This window comes from Siniperca chuatsi, linkage group LG21 (genome assembly GCF_020085105.1).
Source record: "Siniperca chuatsi isolate FFG_IHB_CAS linkage group LG21, ASM2008510v1, whole genome shotgun sequence".
Classification (NCBI taxonomy): Eukaryota; Metazoa; Chordata; class Actinopteri; order Centrarchiformes; family Sinipercidae; genus Siniperca; species Siniperca chuatsi.
The window spans coordinates 17,287,479-17,305,958 of record NC_058062.1 but is presented as its reverse complement, the minus strand read 5'-3'; the positions used below and the strand labels follow the sequence as shown (position 1 = coordinate 17,305,958).

General features: G+C 41.1%; 1 protein-coding gene across 6 annotated transcripts in view; it reads right to left on the bottom strand.

Annotated features, from left to right (window-relative positions):
* The window catches only part of LOC122869405 (myosin-10-like), a 55,904-nt gene that overhangs the window by 5,227 nt on the left and 32,197 nt on the right, over window positions 1-18,480 (bottom strand). For 4 of the 6 annotated variants that reach the window (XR_006376313.1, XM_044182378.1, XM_044182380.1 and 1 more), the window contains 31 exons: window positions 17,224-17,316; window positions 16,316-16,379; window positions 15,636-15,734; window positions 14,915-15,058; window positions 14,690-14,785; window positions 13,948-14,066; window positions 13,419-13,571; window positions 13,031-13,204; window positions 12,778-12,951; window positions 10,937-11,051; window positions 9,454-9,516; window positions 7,336-7,529; window positions 6,842-6,963; window positions 6,320-6,389; window positions 5,904-6,064; window positions 5,647-5,755; window positions 5,389-5,520; window positions 5,078-5,284; window positions 4,801-4,938; window positions 4,453-4,576; window positions 4,138-4,309; window positions 3,034-3,246; window positions 2,757-2,901; window positions 2,463-2,669; window positions 1,879-1,983; window positions 1,633-1,785; window positions 1,292-1,540; window positions 863-1,075; window positions 559-771; window positions 309-470; window positions 94-222 (listed from right to left, as the gene is read on the bottom strand). Coding sequence is in view for 5 of the 6 variants with exons in the window: in XM_044182378.1 (XP_044038313.1) it covers window positions 94-222; window positions 309-470; window positions 559-771; window positions 863-1,075; window positions 1,292-1,540; window positions 1,633-1,785; window positions 1,879-1,983; window positions 2,463-2,669; window positions 2,757-2,901; window positions 3,034-3,246; window positions 4,138-4,309; window positions 4,453-4,576; window positions 4,801-4,938; window positions 5,078-5,284; window positions 5,389-5,520; window positions 5,647-5,755; window positions 5,904-6,064; window positions 6,320-6,389; window positions 6,842-6,963; window positions 7,336-7,529; window positions 9,454-9,516; window positions 10,937-11,051; window positions 12,778-12,951; window positions 13,031-13,204; window positions 13,419-13,571; window positions 13,948-14,066; window positions 14,690-14,785; window positions 14,915-15,058; window positions 15,636-15,734; window positions 16,316-16,379; window positions 17,224-17,316 (4,512 nt within the window). In the remaining variant the exon portion in view is untranslated. The remainder of the gene's footprint in view (window positions 1-93; window positions 223-308; window positions 471-558; window positions 772-862; window positions 1,076-1,291; window positions 1,541-1,632; window positions 1,786-1,878; window positions 1,984-2,462; window positions 2,670-2,756; window positions 2,902-3,033; window positions 3,247-4,137; window positions 4,310-4,452; window positions 4,577-4,800; window positions 4,939-5,077; window positions 5,285-5,388; window positions 5,521-5,646; window positions 5,756-5,903; window positions 6,065-6,319; window positions 6,390-6,841; window positions 6,964-7,335; window positions 7,530-9,453; window positions 9,517-10,936; window positions 11,052-12,777; window positions 12,952-13,030; window positions 13,205-13,418; window positions 13,572-13,947; window positions 14,067-14,689; window positions 14,786-14,914; window positions 15,059-15,635; window positions 15,735-16,315; window positions 16,380-17,223; window positions 17,317-18,480) is intronic. The other 2 variants (XM_044182381.1, XM_044182382.1) reach the window with 1 other exon arrangement.

Sequence of the window (18,480 nt, the reverse complement as noted above, 5' to 3'; positions counted from 1 at the left end):
AGGACCATTCAATGCTTTATCATGAATATACAGTAAATACAAAAACCTACCAACCATAAATCTACACCCTTCAATCCGCACTATGCACATTACCTCATGTAGCTGGACAATCTCAGCTTCCAGACTCTTGAGTTTCTTCTCATTTTCCTTGGATATGGCAAAAATATCATCTCGAGAAGCTCGGGCGTCTTCCAACTCCCGCTGGTAGTCCTTCATTTGGGCCTGAAGGAGAAAACATATAGCTGAGAATGGCTGCTTACTGTAGTACTGAAGTGTAACTGATTCAAACATAAGTATCAAATCCGTACTTGTAACTTGCGCAGCTGTTTGATGGCTTCATCTCGAGCCTTGTTGGCTCCTTCTATGTGACCCTCTATATCCTTCAAATCCATCTCCAGCTTCTTTTTAGCTGCTACAGCCAAACCTCTCTGCTTCCTCTCGTCCTCCAACTCTGCCTCCATCTCTCGCACCTGAGGGGGAGCCAGTACAAGTCGTTAGTGTGGTGGGATTAAACTGCTGTTAAACTGTTGTTATGTGATGTTACGTGTTATTCTGCACCTGCTTGACCAGTGCTCTCTTCTTCTCATCGTTCTGGTCGTCCCGGCCCTGAAGGTCTCTCTCATACTGGGCCTTCATGGCCTGCATGTTGACCTCCAGACGCAGCTTGGCATCCTCTGTGGCCTGCAGCTCGTCCTCCAGCTCCTCCAGCTGAGTCTTCATCTCCTCCAGCTGCTGCTCCAGAGTGCGCTTGGACTTTTCCAGCTCGTGGACCTGACGGAGGAGGAGATAAACAGAGGATGACTGGTGAGACTGCTCAATAGTCATAGCAAATCACATGTGCTTTATTGATCCTAATACTCACATTCTTGCCCACGTCATCCTTGGAGCTCATCAGATCTTCCATTTCAGCACGAAGCTGCTTGTTAATCCTCTCCAGCTCCTCTTTGGCCTCCAACGCCTCGTCCAGAGCTCTGGTCATGGACAGAGCCTTGGTCTCCTTCTCCCTGGCCTCAGCTTCGGCACGATCACGCTCTTCAGCGTAACGAGCCGAGATGCTCTTCTCCTCAGCCAGCATCTACAGCATTTTATGAAAATTATATTTGTAATTTGTAAGAATGGTATTGCAGTGAAATAAACACACGCTGTCTCCTGAAATCTATCTGAACTGTAAATCTACAGGATTAAATTGTAGTATTTAAAAATGATCTAAGACAAACTTCCAAACTCAGTTGTTTTCCAGAAGAAATATCTGTAAAAGCCAGCAGAATATCCCGATAAAGTGCGTTTTCACCTGGTCAAACTTCTTCTGTTTCTTCTCCAGGTTGGAGACGATCTGTCTCTGGTGATCCAAGTCAACTGTTAGATCATCCAGCTCCTGCTGCAGACGGGTCTTTGTCTTCTCCATCTTTTCAAAGCCGATGGTCTTCTCCTCCAGACGCTGGCTTGCCAACTCCAGGTCCTTCTGCAGCTTCTTCTTCATCTCCTCCAGGCCGTCTATTGTTCCAACATCATCCTCTAGCTTCTTCTTGCTCTCTGACAGCTACAAACAAAGAAAGTAGCATAATTCAGAATAAAAATCAACACAAATATTATTCAAACATTGTTTCCTTCACCAGAGACCACAAGTCCTACCTGAGCCTGTAGGGTCAACATCATTTTCTCCAGATTCTTGCGCGCCTCCTCATCCTCCTCCTGCTGCTCCTGCAGAGTGTTCTTCTCCTCTTCCAGCTGGCGTATACGACTGCTGAGGTTTAGTTTCTGACGTGTCTCCTCCTGGAGCAGCTCCTAAAGGAAAATTTATATTTTTCCAGTTAGTTTAACAGAAAGGATGCATTAAATGTGGATTGATGCTTAATGCTCAGAGATACTGTATGTCACCTGTGTGTCTTGCAGCTGACTGTCTAGTCCAGCGACATCTTTGGCCATCTTGATACCCTTCCTCTCTGCATCTTCCAGCAGGGAAGACACATTTTCCAACTCAGTCTGTATGGAGAGGTACCAAGGTAACAACACGGTTATCAGTGTAAGTCAAATGTATTTGTAAAACATTAGAATAAAAATAGACTTGTCAATTCAGAAATCACAAACAAAGAGGAATAAAATCCTCTGTGTGCTTGTAATTTCATCAAGAATCTATTATTAAACAATCAAAATAACTGATAATAACTGTAAACTCACCCAAGCATTATAACATGTATGTGAACTTGCAATTGTACAAAATTTCTGACATGAAACCTGAATATTTTTTTAATGGTCAGTAGTTTAAAAAATATATTGTTTATTTTCCCTCATAGTTGCCTGTTTTAACCTAAAACTCCAGGGATTACATCACTATTTTGGGGAAAAACAAAAAACGATTGAAACTCAAGCTATTTTTGAATGTATTTATCCCAAAACCAAAAATCTTAGCTGGACCGATTCCACTGTATTAAATTAAATATGTTTGCATCTCCGCCCCTCACCTGCAGTTTGTGTGTGCGTTCAGACAGTTCTCCCTTGGCTCGCTCTCCCTCAGTGACCTTGGCCATGAACTCCTGCAGCTGAGCCTCCAGTTTCTTCCTCTTGTGTTCAGACTCCGTCTTTGCCTGCTGCAGGCTCTTGACCTCGCTGGCCAGCTCCTTGTTGGCAATCTCCTGGCTCTGCTTGGTCTTCTCCAGGTTGGCCTTGAACTAGACATAATCAACAACAAACATTAATGTAGCCAGATGACGATCGGCCTGTGATATTAGATTGTAGATTGTGGAAAGGTATGTTACCCTCTTGGCCTGTTCCAGCTGTTCAGACAGCTCTTCCAAGACAGCGCCATGCCTCTGTCTCATCTCCTGGATCTGAGATTCGTGGTTTTTAGTCTCCTCCTCAATGGTCTTCTTCAGCTCCGCAACCTCCTGTTCACGCTTGGTCCTACAGAGAACAGGGACACAGAAAAGTCTTAACTTTCCTGTTGAATAAAAATAAAAAATATCATCGGCTAAATGCCCCACTGTCTGTGATATAAATGTAAACTAAGGAAGAGTAAATTGCAGAGTACAGTACCTAAGTTCCTGCTGGGCAGCGGTTGTATCAAGGGTGTCCTCCAGTTCAGTCTTAAGGGCCTCAAGCTCTTCACTCAAATCCCTCTTGAGTTTTTCAGCCTTGTTCCTTGCCTGTTTCTCTGAATCAAGGTCCTCCTGCAGCTCAGACAGCTGGGCCTGCAGCTCCCTCACCTGTTTCAGAGCATTGTTCTTCTGGCTAACCTCGTCTTCACCCCTGTTAACCATTGAGAACATGCAACAAAATCTCAGGTGGAAAGTGGGCACAGTATTGTGACTGTGATGACATGATATTGGAAAATTAAAACCAGGAAACTGGAAGAAGATGCACCTGAGATATTTTATTAGTTCTAGAAAAAATATTTCTTTTAGCTACTCATTCATTTTACATATATGTCAGAAATATGAATTATGCTTAATAATGCCTATTTGCATTTTTTCCTCCCAGTGTGACATGGTGCTGCAATAATTCTGTATTATCTTTTTTGTTTATTAATAAACTGTTGCTTAAAAACATAAAGAAACACATTTAGTCCCCTGAGTGAACTGTTGTGTAAAGACTCCACTGGGTGGCAGCAGAGTCACTGTTTTGTTTTGAGGGACACTCTTAAAGGAGCTGTATGCTGTAAAGGCCACTTATTAGCATGGTCTTACACTTACAAATACCACACAAATTACATACACACCAACGATACGGTCAAACATCGCAAACACATTCCAATGCAGTGAGAATCAGTGAATAAATACAGGCAGCATGTCAGAGGGGAGCACAACAATAAGTTAAAGCTCAGAGGTTATTTTTTGATGATAAGATCACTGCTGTACACTCTGGAGTGTAATCAGTCCAATAAAATGTGCCATATAAAATGGCAGGTGTGAATGTATCTTGCAACAGTGTTTAGTGTGATGAGCGTTCTGTACAGCTATGTAGCACTTATATCAGACTGACTCACATCATGATGCAGAATCCCAGTGACTCAATAATAAAGCTATAATATCCATATTTAGCTCCCAAAAAGTTATGTCATACTTTGTTGGTGAACTGATTTCACCAGTACTGAGCCGTGGTATTTCCATTCCCCTCTATGGTGGTCCCAGTATCTCCTACCTAGCCTGCATCATCTGCTGCTCGTCTTCCTTCTTGCCGAGCTGAACCTTCAGCTCCTCGATCTGGGCCTGTAGCTCGGATATCTGGTCCTGGAAGTCGGATGTCTCCCCATCCAGCTTCCTCTTAGCCTTCTCTAGCTCCTGACGGGTCTTCTCCTCCTTCTTCAGTCTCTCTAAAATAGAAAAGAAGAGGATACAATGGTTTACTAAAACACCAAGAAACATCTTTTCATTGTAGATTAATTCTAAAACTTCTACAGGTCAATTATACCACTTTACTATTCTACGCATTCTGTATTTCACTTTACTCCTTTACCCTCCAGGTCGACCATCATCATCTCCTGCTTGTTCTTGACTTTGCCTAGGTTCTTTGCCTTTTCTTCCTCTTCAGCTAGCATCGAGGTCATCTCATTGATTCGGTCCTCCAACAGCTTCTTTTCCTAAAGGAAAGAGATATAGGCAGGTTAGCACACAGCTAGCCTCTCAACTTCAACATAATTTAATGATCTGAAACGGTATCTTATTACGCAGTGCAGTAAAGGAGAACTGCGAGACCCTCCATCTCTAATTTAAAACCAACCATCACATTTTGACACAGTACCTCTGTCCATTCATCCAAAACCCTTAGCTTGAATGTAGACCTTCAGAGCCTTCTCTCTCTCACCTTGAGGAACTTGGAGTTCTGGTCTTCTAGTAGCAAAATGTCCTCTTCATATTTCTTCAATTTGGCCTCAGCTGTCACTTTCTCTAGCTGCAGCTTCTGCCTGCCAGCTTCCTCCTCATCCAACTGTTCTTCTAGGTCCTACGCACACAAGTATTTAATCAGAGCGGCAAACATATTTACAAAACATATTTTTGCACATAACATATTTTCAAGGGTGCAAAAATCAGTAACCAGTATTTTGACGTTCGATAGTAATTCCACATCTCCTAGGACACACCTGGATATGGGTCTGCATCTTCTTCTTCTCGTTCTGCAGGCCCTGTGTCCTCTCTTCTTCTTCCTCCAGCCTGGACTCCAGATCATGAAGGATCTCCTCCAGCTCTTGCTTTTTGGACGCCAGACGAGCTCTCATCTCCTCAGCCTCTGCGAACAGCTCTGTCTCTGCCTGCAGCTGCTCAGCTAGGATGTTCTTCTCCTCCATTAACTACACATAAATAACGTGAAAACCTTCAATCATGCATCCTAAAAAAAATCTGTACAATTTGTTATCATTTGTGACTTGCTGGGATTTCTGTGGTTGTAACTGACCTGCTGGTGTTTCCTCTCCATCTCCACCAGCTCTCCCTCCACCTTGGTCTGCTTCTCCTTCACCTTGACAAGCTCTTCATCTTTAGCCTGCATCTCCTCCTCCTGCCTGGTCACCTGCAGCAGAGGCTTCACCTGCAGGTACAGATGGATAGAGAAGTTTCAGGGGATGATCTCTACTGATAAATCTGATCAGTTACTAGGAGATGAGTGACATCTAGAGGCAAACACACGGGCAAACATTTACACATGTACACACACCTTGGTGAAGAGTCTCCACCACTGCCAGTGACGCAGCTTCAAGTAGGCAGCGCAGTTTCTCTGGAGAACCTTCAGAGCACTGAGCTGCTGCTGCTTCTTAGCAAAGGCCCTGAAGCATTACAGCGAGAGAGGAAGAGAACAAAGAGTACAACAGTAAAATCTACTTTTTTGTGATCAAAAATATAGAAATGAATCCCATTTCATTTGGGGGTTGAGTGAATCTCGAATGCAGACAGCAGTGATAGAGCAAGCCTTACTTGCGTGCCAGATATCCCCGGCAGACAGCCTGGAAGTAAATGATGATGTCAGTGATCTTTAGGTCCCTCTCTTCCTCCAAGTGGGCCAGGACTCCGGCCCTGAAGAAAATCTTACTCTGGCCGATACGGAACAGGTTGCTGTCCAGCTCCAGGGCTTGAATCTACCAAAGACAGGAAGAAACATTGAAGGGGGAAAGGAAAAGGGCAAGGGCTTTCCATTTTGCTTTCTTTTCTCTGTAGAAATTCTTGCTTCTTAATTCTTCATTTAGACTGTCTTGAATGAATAACATTTTGATTATGTCATGCAATTGTCTTATCATGAAAACAAGACCCTTGTTTCAAATGTGAGCCTTGTGAGCTCTGTGGCAGCCGTCAAGATTATTTAATTTGTCCTAAACTGGGACCGAAGACCTTACCATTCTCTCACAGGCCTGCTTGCCATCCATGAAGCCCTTGGGAATGGCGTTAGGAGTGAGGATCTCATACCTGGACACGGAGCAGAGAAATAAGAGTATTATGTGGACGGAGACTCACTAGGACAGTGTTAAATTGCAGCTCCATACTGGCTAAAATATAAGAAACAGAAAGAGGTGGCAGATGCCTCTTATTCCTGCATGACAGAGAGTGACTGCAGAGATCAAACAACTTCAAAAAGAGGAAGGATGACACCATATCCATCATCTCCCCTTTTTTTAACAGGTTGCAAAAGTATAGTGGTAGGCTCCGGCCATATATATAAGCCTTATATCATGTCAGATAAAGTGGAAAGGGGGTGAGATTTTTGACTCTTTGAAACACTTTTATACACCAAATACATAATATTTATCAATTTATGACAATTATGTTTATCTACTTATGGCAATAATGTACTTTTGTTTTATAAAATGTATATCATAGTGTTTTATATCATACTAGTTAAGTTGACATTACAACATTACCTCTGTCTGAACTCCTGGAAAACGATGCGGTTGGGGAAGCCCTGTCTGCAGATACGAATCCCCTCCAGCACACCATTACACCTCAGCTGGTCCAGAACCAGGTGGGGGTCCAGTTTACCAGCCTGGGGGAGGAGGGAGAAGAAAAAAGAGATAAAGAAAAGGAACATTTTGATGTATGGGTAAAGGTTCTGTATAAATAAATTAAACTTGAATAGGCCGTATTTTAATTTGGGTTTATTTGGGATTCTTGCCATCATTTGCAGTCACTACAAGTGCATCAAAACCCACCCCCCAGGATAAATTGCTGTATACATGATTGTTGATACAATCCCACAGAATGTATAAATGTGGTGATAGTAATGTACAGTGAATATACAATGAACTAGAAATTGTATTTGAAACCAAAACTCTAGCTTCATTAGGTCAACAGATTTAGTGGAGCAGATCTCAGTCCAGCTGGCACCGAGAGTAACTGTGACCATCTTAAAACTCACCCTTTTCTCGTGGTTCGGGATGATACAGCGGACAAAGTTGGGATTGGTGTTCCTAAGTGTGGCCATCAGCTTAGATAACTGCTCCTTGTACAGCTGTCCCACGGTGCGGAACATGCCCTTCTTGGTCTTGTAGGCTGCACCAAATGCTGTCTCATTCATGCCTGCAACCTGGTCCAGACCCACGATTCTGTCGACTGGTGAAGAGATTGAGAGAGATAACTGTATTAATTCAGGGATACATAGGTAACTGATGTGACTTTAGTAATGCTGGTTTTACTGATCAATGTGTTATGTGTAGAGTACATCATGGTGCTATTTACATAAATGTAGAAAAGAGAAAAGCCAACAAAAGTATTTTAATCCAATGTGGATATTCATCAGGAAATGTTGCCAATAAAGATTGAAGTGTTCAACTGAGCAGGATTTGCTCTTTTCTAATTTTGTGATAAAGCATGAAGACAGACAATGGAGTCACACCAGCTGTGACCAGAGACCATCAGCTGGTTTGATATTATAGGCAACATAACACCGAGCTGGTTTCTCTCAGCCAGCCTACTGCTGAACAATCCTGCGTTCAGAAATGATTTTAAAGCAGGAGTCCACCAAGCAGCAGTAGAGTACTTAATACAGCCAGGACACAGAAACAAACTCTTAAATATCCAACATTACATAACATTTGCACAATTTCTTATTAAAATTTTTATTGCTGTTTGGATTTCTATTGTGTTTATTTGTTTATTTATCTGCTCTACTCTTCGGCTTGCTGCTATCCTGTAACTTGCTCTTGTAACACCCGAATTTCCCCCACAGGGAATAAATAAAGTTTTATCTTATCTTAAAATAATCTTAACAAATAGCAAATGTATTAAATAACAGCAATTAGCACGATTATTCCACTGACTTATTTCCTTCTTGTTAGTTACAGATATGCATGTAAATGAAAAATTAATCAATACACAATCAAACTTCCTGCTTTAGGAGCATCTTGGTGGTTCACTCTACTGTCAACTATCCAAAAAAGGCCAAATGCAAAGAAAACTAAACTTAAAGGTGCCCTGTGGAGTTTTCTTCTTCTTCATCACAACACTAAAAAGAATATTCAGAGATAAAATCACATCTTATCCTTTAATCGTCATAGCACTAACAAATGAAAGCTTATAAAACATCCTAGATTTCTCATTAACCAGACGACCTGTGCTCAAATCAAGGACACGACCTCATTAAGATTTTCTCTGTTAAACCGGCAACTGCATGACAGTTCAGCAACACTACATCTCTCAGCTTATTTGTGTCGTCTTTTAATAAAAAAGATTAATGACACAGAGTTGGATCAGGTAACTGGCGTGCAGGTTCCTCAGATATTACATTCTTTCAGTACATATAAATGCCAGCACTAAGTAAGCAGGAGCTTAAATCAATTCTGGATCCACTTTCTCAAAATTAATTTGGACACTGCCATTTCTTTCCATCTGCTGTTCTCTGCTCTGACGCACGCACTTGATTGTATAATCACTGGGATAATTTTTTAATATAACTATCAGTGGACTGCTAATCACTGTAACTTTGCATAGGCTAAATATCTATAGAGTGGATAGGGGATATTAGCCCTTTTTAGGTGTGGTGACACCATGTCTAAGCATAGCGTCCCACCAATCCAGTATCCTTATTGTACCCCTATTAGTCGACAAAAATGTGTCATTGCCTAAAAGCAGTTTCAAAATTCATTTGTCTGACCAGGCAAATGTTCAATTATATTTCCTGTCTCAGATTTTCAGCCTTTTCACAATAATTGTATCAATCAGTTTTCTGTTGTGTGAATTCAACAAAACTTTATTTTTGGCACAATAACAAAAAGAAATGCCTTACCTGGCTTATCATCAAGCAATAGTTGCTGGAATAATTATAGTGGCAGTAAGCCATCAGCATTCATGGAAGAATGAAATGTTTTAGTGTCAGAGGTTTAAAATACAACAGGAGTGCAGCCATGCAAAGCCAGAGGGGAGTTTTTAGAGGGGCGCACAGTGCAGCCAGGACAGGACAGGGAACCAATGACCCCTCCAGTGCAGAGGATGAGGAGAAGCCAGTGGTACAAGAAGGTTAAGTATTACTATCATTCACCTGGAGCTTCATGGAGCCCAGACACATTGTCATAGAAAGAGGCTCTCTGAAACGTCTGAATTTCTACAGCAACAGGGACACGGACAGAGAAAGAAGACAGGAGAGTGAGAGAGAGAAAATAAGTAGGCATGCAAACACACACACCCATCATTCATACACCCACAAACATACACACTTTCACAAGCACTGATTAGCTGTTATAAAAGAGGACTGAAGAGTCAGTCAATGTCAGTTCATGAGCTGTAATACTACAGTATATGCTTATTATCAAAGCGTTGTTATTATTCAAAGCTAATGTTAGGTTATCATAACAGAACATTAATCAAGAGAAAGATTAGTCCAGAAAGTGTTACATAACCATTTTGCTTTCCATTTGACCTGCCTGTGTTTCCATAAAAAACAAATGTGAAATTAAAATAATGATTATGAAAGCCATGGTTCCCATCTGATTGAAATATTAACAGTGCCCTCACTGGGGGAGAAAATACAGTATTAGCAATAAATCTGTCACTCAGCTCTGAGAGAATAGTCCTGGCTGTGGTTTACCTCACTTACACTTCATGTTTTTGCTGGCAAAACTCATCCCACATTTGAGAAACCAAGAAGCACACTGCTGAATGAAACTCAGACAGGAGATTCAGTTGTTTATAATACGCTTTGCAGAGTCTACTGCCATGCTATCGCTCTTTTAAGGCTGTATTTAGACACAGTTGTGCTTTGAGCTAAATGCTAGCACCAGCATGCTAACATGCTCACAATGATAATGTCAACATGTTGATGTTTAGCAGGTATAATGCTTACCATGTTCACCATCTTAGTTTAACGTGTTACAATGCTAAGATTTGCTAATTAGCATTAAACACAAAGTACAGCTGAGGCTGATGGGAATGTCATTAGTTTTGCACATATTTGGTCATAAACCAAACTATTGAACAAATGAACATTTTGAACTGGTTATGCCGTAGATGAAAAGTTAAGCATCATCGAAATTGTTACAGTTCATCCTGAGGGGAACATGAACATCTTTACCAAATTTGATGACAAGCTATCCAATAGCTGTTGAGATACTTCCCTCAAAGCCACAAATGTGAACCTCGTGGTGGCGCTAGAAGAAAAGTCAGAGGACCACCAAAGTCATTAGGATTTATCATCTGTAGACCATGAACGTCTGTACAAAATTTCATGGTAATCTATCCAATAATTGTTGAGATATTTCAGTCTGGACAAAAATGGTGGACCAACCAACTGACTGCCATCCACAGAGCCAAAAACCCAAAAGAGAGGACAAAAAATGCTTTTAATTGCTTTTCTTTTTGACTCTCAGTCACTCCACAATGGGTATAGTGTGTAACATCCTTCTGGACTGATAAGGATAGCTGCAGGTATATTTATACACTAGATTAAATTGTATATCAATATAATTTTGTACAATTAAACGCTCGATGAGCTCCTACACAGCAAAAGAAAATGTTAAGAGACTCACCGTCTTTCCAGAGCTCAGCCACAAACTTGTCAGTTGACTGGTGCAGCAGCGTTGCCACATTGTCATTCAGGGGATCCATGTTTTTCATAAGCCATTCATCAGCTTTATAGTCCACCTGAAGAAACACAGTGATTCCTCAGTGTTATTTTAGTGGTTAGACAACAAAATGTTCTACTGTGTTTCCCTCATACAGACACACACACACACACACACAGGCTCAGCGTTAAGAAATTATGTTTTTTTATCATAACAAATGATAAAAATGAGAATACTTTCAAGGCTGTGACCTGCACTAAAAACCCAAACAGGATAAGGTGTAATGTACTGTATATACCAACAATGACAACACAATTCTGTTGTAATTTGGTTACACAAGGTTTGTCATCCAGACAGCAAAAAAGCAAAACCACTCAGCATCAAATCAGATTTTATTCATGAACATTCATTGTTATATGTCCATCAATTTCCTTTCATTACTGTTATACCCCAGTGTTAACAGTGTAAAAGCAAAAAATGCTTTAAAAATACACTTTTAGAGGACTTATTTCCAGTCTCTGATTGATTGCTGCTGGTCTGTTGCTTCACCTGTCTGCAACAGTCTGTGAAGTATGTCTTAAGTGACAGCTAGATTTGGCTATAATAGTGTTTCCAAATACCACAAAGCTGTTTTATCTTACAGGCAGTACCAGATGTGCTATGTGGGACCATACAAAGTGGTAGAAAGTTCATAAATTCACATCAAACAATGATACACAATATTGACATAATAAGAATCACTTGCACTAGGATTACAATGAAGACTTTATAGTATTTGCACATTATATTTAACTGACAGCATTGGACCATCGTGTCTTACTGGACCATAGTGTGCTGATGGGATTAGTCTCTGTAACATGGTGATGACTTTTACTTGTATATGTTTTTCAAACATCTAAAGTAAGAGTGTTGGATTAGAGCAGAACATAATAAGCAATTGACTCGGCAATCTGAGATGAGGAATGTAAGATATCCATATGGGTTTCATCAGAATCATCATTCAGAATCCTGGAAATGCAAACTCACAATGTTTGCATTTTTCTCTTCAGTATCACTCTGTCATACAGGATTTATTTGATGAAGTTCAAATTTAATGCTGGCTTCAGTATCGAATACTGGATGATTATTATCGAGCTGAATCTGAGGTTTCCACCTGTTTGTCACGTTAAGGCTCAGGTCCAAGACTGATGTTTAGACATGACTGACTGATACTCTTCACTGTGTTTATATACACATGCCGAAGACAGGAAAAAGAGACAGGTAGACCTAATTAAATTATCACTCTGGGGATGATCAGCTTTCATGCTGCGACTGACAAGCGGCCTCTCTGGAATGTTGTGGAGTATCACTTTCTCTTTACAGATGGCAGACCACCACAAAAAGGTGAAAGTTGAAAACCTCTGTTATGTAACCACCAGGCACCAAAGACTCAATCTAACACCAATGTGAACCAGATGTGGGTTTCCTACAGCAGCAGTACGACAACTGGGCTATTGTTTTCAAGCAATGACCTGGTTAACGGCGCCTTCAGAGGAGCAAAGTCTGTGCCTCCGAGAAAGGCTTCAAAACAGGCCAGAAGCAGAGTTGTTGCATAAGGTAAACACAGAGAACATGGAACTGAGGCTATAAAGGGGACATGAATAATGATTTTCAAAAACGCATATTGCTTTTTTTTTTTTTTTTTTTTAGCTTTAAAGAGCTGTTTTTTAAGAGTAGCGGCATACTTAAGTAGTAGTTCCAACCAGCTACCATTCCCAAGAGAGCAGTCAGAATGCAAGACATCTTAATGGGCCTGAAATACACACCTTCCCTGCGTAGTGAATGATGCAGAAGTCAGCTTTGTCCTTGAGCTGACGCGGCTTCTGAAACTTGGTGTGTGTGCCCTGCTCCTGGAGCACCTTGTCTATAAAGGTCTTGTCGGTGGCCTTGGGGAACCAGCACTCCTCATCCAGCAGAGCGAGGATACCAGGGGGGTTAGTCTGAGGAGACAGAATTTCTTTAACACATATATTCATAAGCAGACAGATACAGTCACACGCACACGTGGAGAACACTGACCGGCCTCTCAATGAGGTCGATGCAGGGCTGCAGGTCCAGGCCGAAGTCGATGAAGCTCCACTCGATGCCCTCCCTCTGGTACTCCTCCTGCTCCAGGATGAACATGGTGTGGTTGAAAAGCTGCTGCAGCTTCTCATTGGTGTAGTTGATACAGAGCTGCTCAAATGAGTTCAGCTGAAAGGAAGCAGAAGTCAAGTTTGTTAGTTATGGTGACATGTTTTCTTCATCATTTTGTGAATGTGATGTAATCCCCATGACTTGAGTAAACTAATAAAAAATTTCAAATGATCAGACAACCATGTGTGAAGGAACAAAACTTCAACGTCTAGAAGGTAGTTTGTGTTTTATGGAAATGAGTTTGTTAGTATTAAAGCACCACAATCAGCACCTCAAAGATCTCAAAGCCAGCGATATCCAGGATGCCGATGAATGACGCCCCCTGGCGTTTGGTCCTGTCCAGGGCCTTGTTGATGCGGTGAACCAGCCAGCGGAACAGCCGCTCATATGTTGCCTTGGCCAGGGCTTCAACAGCAAAGTCAGCCTGAGGAAAACACAAAGAGCGCAGGACGAGGGAGAGTAACCATGAAAGACACTATTAATAATACATAGCCCATTGAGGCATGTGCGCAAATATAAGAATAGAAACTTTGTGTTGCTGTCATAGTTTGGAGTGCTGTTGATTTTTCATGCAATGACGTCAGACCATGGGCTACAGTAAGGACAAACCATTAGGAACATGTTTAAACCTATCCTATGACCCATGAGTTTGCAAAAGTGAGCTGTACTATAAGCAGAAGGATATCAAAGCACAGATATAAAAACAGATTTGATGTTTTTACTTTTATAACTGCTAAAAAAAATGAATAAACATGGAATGCAAACATAATCCTAGTTGATAGAGTTCGATGGCACCTTACCTGTTCTTTGGTCTGTGCCTTCTGTACATAGTCTCGTCCCACTTTGATCCTTGGTGTGAGGATAGCTCTGGTGAACTCCATGACATTCATTCCAAGCAGGTGGCAGAGCTTCTGCGCCACTAGGAGTGGGAGGAAGCAGGAAGCATGTAACTTATTGCTTGATATAAATGTAGACTTCACACTGGTTTACATATATGGCTACAGATTTCATAAAAAAACAGACTTGTGTTTTTTACTATTTAAAAAATCAAGTAAATAACCCTGAAAGCTGTCTAATTCTGTTTTAACAATCCAGGATATATGACTACAGTATACCAAATTCTGCACATAGAACCCAAAATGGGTCAGGGACTTTGTTTAAGTGAGTTCTTATTGAACTAAGATCAGTGTGTTAATGGGCCTCACCCCAAGACATACCTGAGAGGTATGTGACTACAGTATAGTCCAAACTGCAGGAGCATCTGATGGTGCTGACGTGATTCAAACATGACAAGTATCCCCATACCAAGAGACACACAAATCTAACTTCAGTGTAATCATGTTCCTAATAAAGCATGTGCTCACAGTGAGTGAGAAGATTGCGTGAGTATGTATATATTTGGAAATGAACATCTGTTTTCCACCACCTGTTGTGGTGGAAGCTGAAGCGCCACAGTCACCTCATTTTCTGGATTCATGAATCATGACTGACAGCAGCGAGGAGGCTGTGTGTGTATGTGTTGTACTGTGACTAGATGTTTACCTGTGTTCTCAGGCATGGAAGCCTGATCAGTGTTTCTCTCTTTCTTAAAGACAATGTTGCCAAACTGCAGCACTGCAGAGACCACCTTCAACATGCCTGGCGAGGATAAGATAATACTTTATTGATCCCCATTGGGACACACACACACATACACACACGAATGTAATTATAGAAAGAGAATAAGAATGTACTATGTTTCAGAGCACATCTAGAAGTACTACTCACAGACAATCTCATCGTGGGAGAAGCTCATGATGTGCATGGCATCCAATGTCTCTTGGAAGTTATCCTTGTCCTGCTGGCCAGGGATGGGAATGTTACCATTTGACAGGAAACGGTAGTTGTTAAAGCCTTCGAGGAGCAGGTCAGCTGGAGAAGGAAAGGAAAGTTTTTTAAAAGCTGTTTGATTATTTTAAATGTAATTTGAATCAGTATACTCATATTCATGTTTTTAGTTTTATGCTGTATGTTCTTCTAGTTAACGTACTGTGCTGCATGTTATATGCATGATATTTTTTTCAGTGCATACTGTTTATAAAGTGCCATGATGCGTGTTGATTTTGCCCTCAAAAGTAACAATTTTAATGATTGTTTGATTTCAGTGAGGTATGTGTTACACATTGCATCCATTTTCAGTAAAGACAGTTTGGTGGATAGAGTGAGGGAGTGATCGAGTGACCTTTTAAATACACAGAGAAATTTGATGTAAAGTGTTGACTTGAAATGTCTAAACAAGTTCTGCATCATCATGAAACAATGTACTAAACAAGCTAAATTAAAAGTTAACGAGAGAAAAAGATTAGTTGGCCGGTGCTAATTCAAACCAGCGTTCTTTAGCTCTATTCCTTGCCTGAAGCAAACTGGCACAAACATGAAACCTCACTGTCATTGCTCTGATACTTTTGTTTATTCTGATTGCTCCTTCTAGCAGTTGTCAAACACTCACTTCGGAGATGCTCTCCAGCTCCTGCCAGCAGGCGGTAGAAAATGTGGAAGGTCCTCTCATCTTTGGCCTGTCTAATGGCCCTCGACTTCTCCAGAAGGTCTGAGAGCCAAGGTTAAGGACTGACCAGGATATAACAACATGAAAAACAGGAAACTGATACTGTCACTGATGTAGTAAAAAACATTGTTGTAAAATTTCTGCTCATGAGGAACAATAGGTCAATTTAGCCACATGTACTAAGAGTTGCATAGCAGGAACCTTAGCAACTACTATTTTAATACAAGAACTCTAATAAAGTACACAGCCAATATATCTTCCTAGAAATCACTGGGGATTCATATCTTTATTCTTTCTACAAGTGTCGCAACAAAGAATTATTATCCTGAGGAGCCTTATCCATTATTTTCCTCACCAGGCATAAATAAACTTGAATAAAAATTAGGAATAACAATAAAAACTTTTGTTTCTTTAGAGCTCAGTGCCCTCTAGCTCCGTCTGGAGAATATGCAGAACGGGAATGGCATTCTTGTGGTTAAGCATAAGCTGTGGTGAGTCGTAAAGCCTAACCGCTGCTCTCAGCTCTAAACTCAATGTGTACCCTGTCTTTTAGCTCCCTTTGTTGTGTTTGAAACAATCATTTGACCTTCTGCTCCTTCAGCCTGTCCCAGTAATGAGGATACAAGTTTCAATATTGGCCCCAACAATGTAGCCTGTGACGTCAAAGTTGATTCTGATGAACTTCCCCTGGAGGAAACAAGAAGTATATTTCTGTTAAAAAACAGTTGTTGAGCTTGTTGAAATGAATGATGTCATTGTCTACTGTACTGTATGTGTTTGTTTGTGTGTGTGTGTGTGTGTGCATCTGTCATATATTTCCTCTCCCTTCAGGCACCGTTGCATTGTAAATACCACTTTGTGGACTCTTGCAGATGACAGAGGCACAGTGGAGAACAGAATGCCTATATTAGGAAAAGCCAGGTTAACAGGTCAGAAAGAATCTCAGGCATGTCTGTGGTTTCCTGACAGCGAATGTGTGTATGTACATGTGTGTGAATATGTGTGCCCATCCGTCTACTGGTCCTCATTGCTTCTCATCTGAGACAGCTGGTGATTCATAAGGACTGAACACCATGGTGGTTAATCTTGGCCACATGGTTTACTTAGTCTCAAAAAAATTTTAAATGCTCAGAAGGAGGATTGTTGTGATTCCTGTAACTCATCACAGCATCAGCCTACTTTATAATACTAGATTTTTAAGGAAATTATTAGAGAACAAACTTCTAATAATACATTGAGTTATCTGTTTTTTATAGCTAACCTTGAGAATCCCTCCATAGACTGAATATATCTAAGACCAAGAGTGAGGACTCCTCACTACTGTTATCCTCTATACAGAGAATTGAGAACAAAAGCATGCATGTTTCTAACTTGGGTTTAGATTATATACATTTCTTTGTACATATCTGTTAAGGCTAATGTAAACTGCACTGATAGTCAATGTGGAGTTTATGTAAATCTGTTTCCCTTCTGGATATTATCTGTACATAAATCAAGAGAATGATCATTTAAACAGGAACCATAAACTCACAAAGCGAGATGAGTTGTCATTTTTCACTGTCTTGGCATTGCCAAAAGATTCAAGGATAGGGTTGGCTTGCAGGAGCTGGCGTTCCAACTCACCCTGTGGAGAAAGACAGAGAGGTAAGAACCCAAGTAGCTGTCAAACATTTCTAACGCCTGGCACCACGTAATGAATCTTTTTATCACTATTTATAAAATTTTTCTGTGTATGCCAAAACATTTAATTCTTTGTAACAGAGCAGCTAGAGAAAAACCCATCTTTCAGACAGTCAGCAATTTATCATGGCTCTGTTGGCTTTACTTTAGTCAACTTCAGTACAATGTGATTTTTGTCAGGGGAACTCGAGAAGTTTAATGGGCCAAGACAACCAAATAGTTTTGACGGAACTCGTGAAACCACAAAGGCAATATAGCGAGTGTGTTGCGACACATGCCCTACAGTGAGCGGTTAGTTTGGGTTGATGAGTGAGAGCCTTCTTCCGGCCTGCACATTCCTGTGGTTGTGATGATATACCCTGTATATCCAAAGACTGTACCACCACGATGGTAATGATGGTTTCCTACCAAATCTCAAAACCTGGGTTGATAGGTGGTTGAGACATTCCCTACAGCCCCTGAAAACTCCAATTCCCCCTACACATGACACAATCTTCTCTATCCAGGGCAACAGAAATAGCCCCTATAGCAGATCAGATCCTGCCTTGATCTGACTCCACGATACTCCTCTGGACTCTGACTGCCCAGGGAGAACAGAGTCAGGTTTGCGTGAACTCTGACTTGCTGTCTGGCTGGCTGATGCTGTAGGCCTGCCAGAAATGGCCATCGAAAGAAACATGGGACTATATATAGCCCTGCTTAGATGTGTTGTTAAACAGAAAGCAAGAAAAGAGAGACAAAGAGAGGGAGATAATTCTAATTCTTTGGCCTGTAGCAGAGATAGAGCAAGGAAAAAGTACATCAGAGAGAACTGATGAGACCTTTCAGGCTCTGAATAACATGGAATAACACAGAAACCAGTGCATACATCCCTGTATAACTAATGAATAAACAGGTGTTCCCATTTGTCTTTTTCCCTGAGAGAAATATGAAAATCTGGTCCCCTCTGGTTTGCTTTACCTCTTCTCCACTACTTCATCTCCCCCTTCCAAACCGCTCTCCTCCACCATATCTTTGCACTCCCTTGATCCCTGGTTCTACATTCCTCTGGCCTGTGCTCAGAGGCAGCCATAATGCAACGCAGAAGGAAAGCAGCATTAAGGAGGTC